A 6,609-nucleotide genomic window follows, 5' to 3' on the forward strand; every position below is an offset into this window, starting at 1 on the left:
AACTTCTATACCTACTCCCATGAACTTTCTGTACAAGCACATCTTGGACTTGGAACCTGGACCTGGTCTCATCAAATCCAAACAGAACATGTACAAGCGGTTCGAGATCTAATCTACCACCCAGTAGCTAAGTAGACGATCTTGTACTTTGATGTGTTCTTGGATGATGCTCTGGTTGAATTGCTTCATCGCCCTAAGCTATGTTGGGAAAAACCCGAGCTCTGCTCTCAACTCACGCGAGGAACAGACGCAGGAAGAAAACACAGTGGTGCGCACAAACACTTGTGGCGACGAACGCCCTTTATTTCCTCTATCTTTCAACCAAAAGAAGTACAACTTATATAGCATGGAATGGATACATCAGGAGCCTGCAGGAACGCACCCACGTTCGCAGATCATAAGTCTCCAGCACCACACGCTTGCATGCAGCTAACCTGGTCCACACGACTCGAGCAACAAACTCAGTATGATCTCCTTGCATGCAGCCGCCAGACGATCCTGAAGACCCGCCGACCCGGCCATCACGCCACACGCGGCAACAGCACGAGCACCACAAACGCTCGTCCCTGAAGACTTGGCCCTATTGCTAACCTGTGCACTCACACACGCACATTCATGAACTAACACAACAACTAGCTAACAGACCTGCATGACATACATGCTAACTACACAAGTCAAGATTAATACTAACAAGCTATGGCGACGATGCCGGCGGCGAAGAGGAGGGAGGAGCAGCGTGGATGATTCCTCCCCCACCACCGCGGCCTTCCTTCGGAGGGCCGCCGGGCGGCGCGGGCCCTCCTCGCCCTCTCTTATTATTCCCCTTGGGCTTCACCGGAGCCGCGCGGTTGCCTTGCCTCGGCATGGCGCCTCCGGAGCGGTTCTTGGGAGTGGAGGACGGTGATGGCCTTCTTCCTCCCGCCGCAGCCGCCCGCGGTTTCTTCTGAGCAGCCGGCGTAGCCGCGCCCTCCCTGTCGTCCTGCGCGCCCGCGGCGGCGGCCTCCTTGTCGCCGCCCGCCGCCGCCTCTCCCTCGCTGGGAGCAGCAGCACCATGATTGGTGGGTGGATGTTCCGGCGAGTACTGCTCGCAGCTGGGGCTGGTCCTGACCGGAGCAGCGGTCGCCCAGCGGTGGTGCGGCTGCTGCAGCTGCGGGACCGAGAAGCAGCAGCGCCGGCGAGCCGCGGGCGGCGGCCTGGACGGCGCGAGAGCCAAGCGCAGCGGCAGGAGCTGGCGTGACAGGCGGAGCAAGGAGGGCGCCGCCGCGGCGGCCATGGCTGCGCTTGCTCCGCTTATGGCTGCGTCTACCAGTCTGGGCGAGCGACGCAGCCAGTGGAGTTGTTGCAGCAGGTCCAGTTGCAGGGCACGAATATTTATGATGGACACGGCAATGGACGGCCGGGAAGAAGGTTTGGTGAGCTCATTGATGGGATCATGGGACGAAGACGACGACGGAGGACAGTGACGTGCAGCTCCAACGAGTCCACCACTGGTTTTTACTGATTTGCGCGGTCAAGTACTGGAATCTACAGTGGGAGCGGCGACTGAGTCCATCATCATGTAAACGAAGCCTCGGACGAAGGGAACACGCGGGAGGTGACTAGCCCGACGCCGGCGCCGCGGGAGGAGGCAGGTTATTATTAGGACGAAGACGTCGTCGAGATCTAATCGTAATCGATGGCCCTCGCGTCACGGTCTCACAGGGGACGTGTTAGGGAGGGAGGAGACAAGTGACGACGTTGGAGATAGTGATGCTATCTCTAATGATGATGCTATTTTGGGCCGAAGATGGTCGGTCACTGCAATTTGGCTGGGCTGGGGTGTTGGGCTACGAGATCAATTTATGTAAATAAACACATAAATAAAATTAAGTGTTTTTTTAAAAGAAAATCCATTTTGCTCTTAAAGTCTTTGAATCTCTACCCTCAACTCCGATACTAGCTAGCATAGTACCTCCATCAATTAAGGACAGATTACCTCTTTATTTGTTCATATAACGAGGCAATGTTTTTTACATGTAAATAAACAGTCATGTCGTCAACCTTAGCTTTCTCCATGTTGCAAGTCTTGCAACCTTATTCTTGATCTCTTATTTGCTAAAGTCATCAAGAGAACACCATTCGCGGATTACTTGCGTGGGAACGCTAGATTTCAGATCGCACTAGACACTAGAGGGACACAGAGTCACAGAGAGGATGCATAGGCTCTGTACTCCACAGGTGTTACACTGTTACTGATTTTTTTTTTTTGGGTTCGATTCTCTGTCGCGAGTGAAATTCAGACAATTTCATCTGGACTTCCTAGTCATATAAACGAATCCAGCTTCAGTAAAAAAAAATGAAGAAAAATCAATGGTAGTATCAGCAAGTCATCTAATCACATCGTTCTGTTGGTTATTTTAGTTAGCGCCATCAATATGAATCCTTTCTTCACTGCCACTAGCACCGACTCGAGATCAGTAATCAAGAAGCAGCAGCATGGACGCTTCCACCACGGCCGCCGGCGCCTTCTGCCGGGGACCCACGCGAGGCGGGTCCTCGCACCACCACGTGCGCCACGGCCATCACCGGCGCGGCATGAACCTTGCCGCCACTACCTTCTGCCGGGGAACTAGGAGGGGAGGCTCCTCGCATCACCACTCGCGCCGTCGCGGCCAACGGCGCAGCGTGGACTTTCCCGCCGCCGCCTTGCTTGGGCTCGCCGGGCCCCCCTTTCGGAGGAGGAGCGCGGCCTCTCCTCGCCGTCCGCAGCTGCTGGGCCGCCGCCGCCGCATGCGCATCCACTCCTCGCGGCACACTCGCCAGACTTATGGCTGGAGGCGCAGCAGGGCGGTAGAGAGCGACGCCGAGGCTGGACGGCACGTTCCGCGGAAGCTGCCGCGGGAGCGGGCTAGTTGGCGCAGACGACGGCGACGACATGGCTTCCGTGTGGCTTTGCTCGGTCTCGGATCGGTCGTCGAGCTAGCTAGTAGATGGCTCAAGCTCTCGATCGGTGACCGAAACGATCTCTTGGTCGTGTTCGATCACTTGCGCTGGTCTCGCTTCGTATCTGATGATGAATTCCTTGCACCGATGCATCAGCCGATGGATGCCTCGTTGGATGCCTGCAGGTCGTGGTCGAGCTCTGGTTTATACTGAGAGCATGGGGAGTAGAGCACGGAGCACGAGGGCCAGTTGTATGAAAAGTCGTCCAAGTCAAAGCTTACGCGTTTGCTACCACTTCAAAACTACGTACTGGCTGTAGTCGTGGACTGAGTCACTGGGATTAGCGGCTTACAAAATGTTTTGATCCGGTCAGCGTTGTGGCCGTACGCCCGTTGGTCTCAAGTCTGCTCTATCGCATTCACATGGGTCCGGTCAGTCTGTACCCATGCATGCTGGTGTGGTGGTTCAAAACTAAAGATTGATATATGCTCTTACACATGTCAATTAATTACATTATTCCTTAAAAATACTTATTGCATGTTTTCGGTTGAGAATTCCTTATGCAATATTCCCATATAGTTCATTTTGAATTTTTAACAGTATTTCTAATATTTTTTTCTAGAGGGATATGTAGATCAAAGGTGAAGCATTTTTTTTTCATATCACTATGGATGTCTGTAAAAAAACATGAACGTCTAGCAATAGATATGCGAATTTACTAAGAGACTTAAATTAATTACAAGTGTGTTTTGACACTATTTGCTTGGCCGGTCTGGCCATTAGCATTAGATATTTTGTAGTTGAAGGTTCAACTACCTGGCCAACAACCAACTGGCCCTCGTATCCCTATGAATAGGGCATAAACCAAATCAAGAGCGAAAGATACCATTATCTTAGTAAAGTTCCATCCTGATTGATGTCGTTGTTGTAAAGTGAGCAAGAAAAATAGACACAAGAAGATCACTCACGTATTACATCCTAATTTAACTTGCTTACAAGAGTAAAATTTTGAGAGACAAAATTGTTCTACATATGATATTTCCTTAACATATGAATGACTATTCCTATATGATCTTTTGCTTTAGGACTAGTTGTATTAAAAAGTGAAACCGATGCATTAAGTGATTTTACTACTACACGTGTCATGAAAATATATTACATTGTACATTTCAACCTCTCTTTAAGCACACAAGCATTATTATACTTCATGACAAGTAATAAATCACTTTGATAACTAAAATGCCCAGTTCAAAAATATATATAACATATGTTTTATGATTGTTTGGTATAATTTTTGTGTAATCCAACTATTTATGTATATGATAAACGAAACAATTAAATATTTACATAAAATTGAAGATTGTATTTGGGGATGTTATAGTTAGCTAGCATTAACAATAATTCTGAAATCCATATCATGAACATGAACATGATGATGAAACCAATAATTACTCCCTTCATATATTTCTCCCAAGGATTCTTTTTTTTTGTTCTGAACAAATTAAACTAGCTGTTGAGGTACAAAAAGACATAAGTCTATACATATATCATCCACAGAACAAATACAAAAGTAAAGTTCTTCGGTCAATTTTCTGAAAATATATTCGTGCAACTTAATTTTCCAGAAAACGAAACTCCAGAAAACACTTTCTAGAAAATTTTTTGATTTTTTTTTCTCATGGCAATTTTAACTCCCTTGGAGTATATATCTTTGTTGGGAAAAGCTAGCTTTCATTTTCTTGAAAAAGGTGCGGTGCTTTTGATATGCCCTGCATGACAAAGATTTGCATTAGGTTTTTGAAAGAAAAAAAGAACACACACCTTGCGTTGGTAGATCAGATCGATTCGAAAGAACTAGAATAAAGCCTAGCAAGATCTTGATAGATCATGATCTATCAGTTGTACTTACACACCATGAAGGAGATGTAGTAGCCCTGCTAGTCCAAATGATCGATCCATGGACGTACGGGGCAGGAGCTGACAGGCGCACTACACGAACATGACACTCTTGTATGTCAACTAGTACCTATTGGATGCACCCACACAAAGGTGATACAATTTCTCTGACGGTAATAGATAACACACTGCAAAACAATGTGTAACACATATTCATATAAAATAAGCAAATCTCCTCTGCATATACTCATATAAAATAAGCAAATCTCTTCCAAATATTAACCATCAAGCCGTAACCAAATGATAATAAGAATTAGTAATGTAGGAACCTAGAAATATAGAAATCTACATTTCATTTTGATGGAATTAAAAAACAACTATTCATTGTTTTGCAAAAAAAGAATGGGTGAAAGAAATATAGAATAAGAAAAAATGTTGGAAAAAATCTAAATTGACGCAAACGTCACAGTGACGGTGTAATACAAACCTGGCTTGGATTTGGATGAAGCACGTGAATGGATAAGATCATCGGATAATGCACAAAATTGTAAATCAACAGATAAATATCTTTGTCACCATTCGCTTTGTTGTTAAGGAGGTGTAAATTAAAATTACATTTTCTCCCCTGAGACACATAATAACTAACTATTTGGCCTTAATTATCCCCATCTAGCAGACTAGCACCACATCCTGCTTATGCAAGGTTTTTCCTCTATTGTAAAAGTAAATAGCTACATGTCTGAAGTCTTACAGGACAACACTACATCACTGGCACACTAGTAGTAATGAGCTCTTGCTTATTTGTGTATATATAGATATTAGAGAGAGAAACATATGAAGTTTGTCTACTTGTGTATTGAGAGTGCGTTAATTCATGTGCTAGTCTATGTAAATGACATGCTAGGATAAAAAAATTAGAGATATAAACTATGCCCACTATCTCATGGAATTGTCAAGTATAGTGCATGGACTTAATATTGGGTCTTATACTACAAGAACTATTACGTATGCATGGACTGAGTATCACACAAGTGTTATACTATGTCAACTATTATGTAAATGTGTGTTTGCATTGGTGGCAAATTGGAGACCCTATAGTTTCCACCGATCCTCTCTAGTTCAACAAAAGTACCTTATTTTGTAGTAGTGAAGAATCTATAGTTTGGAATGAAAATTCCCCAATTTTAACATACTAGAAACATATTTGTGCTCAAGGCTTCAAGCAATGACTTCAACATTGCATGCTACAGAACCCAAGAGGTCTGATACTGCAGTCTACGAACAACCCTTTCTTAGGTTGCATCCGTACTCATGCATTGTGGTACAAAATATGATGAAGTACAAGAGTGTTGTGTTAATGATGAAACACAAGTTCAGCCAGCACAAGACAAGATTGTAGCACATACATAATGTTTGAGTTTCTACACAAAAATCAAGCATGTTGAAGGCTGAATGATTTTTTTTACTTTAATGATATTCCATATGCAAGTTATAAATCTATTATCCGAATTTGGGTAATAACAGGTATAGTACCGACTTGCATAGGGCGGACGAAGTTAAAATTTAGTGTTAATCGATGTGACTGACGAAAACTAAGCTTTTGCTTAATAGGTGGATGAAAACATTGTTTCCATCTGTTGGTCGAGCATGTTTTCGTCCAATGTGGGGATAAAAATTGAAGGCTCCCCCCCTCCGCCCCCAATGGACAAGCACTGCATCTTTATCCGTCCATCGGATGAACACTCAATTTTCGTATGTTTAGTGAACAAAGAGTCAATTTTCATATGTCCT

General features: G+C 44.9%; 1 protein-coding gene across 1 annotated transcript; it reads right to left on the reverse strand.

The window, feature by feature from the left end:
* Window positions 1–269: 269 nt before the first annotated feature.
* LOC117860278 (uncharacterized) lies at window positions 270–2,461 on the reverse strand. The gene is made up of 2 exons (XM_034743541.2): window positions 692–2,461; window positions 270–591 (listed from the first exon to the last, which is right to left on the reverse strand). The coding sequence occupies exon 1, from the start codon at window positions 1,271–1,273 to the stop codon at window positions 695–697; it is 579 nt and encodes a 192-aa protein (XP_034599432.1). The 5' UTR covers window positions 1,274–2,461; the 3' UTR covers window positions 270–591; window positions 692–694.
* Window positions 2,462–6,609: the final 4,148 nt, after the last annotated feature.

The sequence above is a fragment of the Setaria viridis genome, chromosome 6, assembly GCF_005286985.2.
Source record: "Setaria viridis chromosome 6, Setaria_viridis_v4.0, whole genome shotgun sequence".
Taxonomy (NCBI): Eukaryota; Viridiplantae; Streptophyta; class Magnoliopsida; order Poales; family Poaceae; genus Setaria; species Setaria viridis.

Coding starts and splice junctions, on each gene's coding strand:
- LOC117860278 (XM_034743541.2), bottom strand. CDS start 1,273: ATGGCCGCCGCGGCGGCGCCCTCCTTGCTCCGCCTGTCACGCCAGCTC.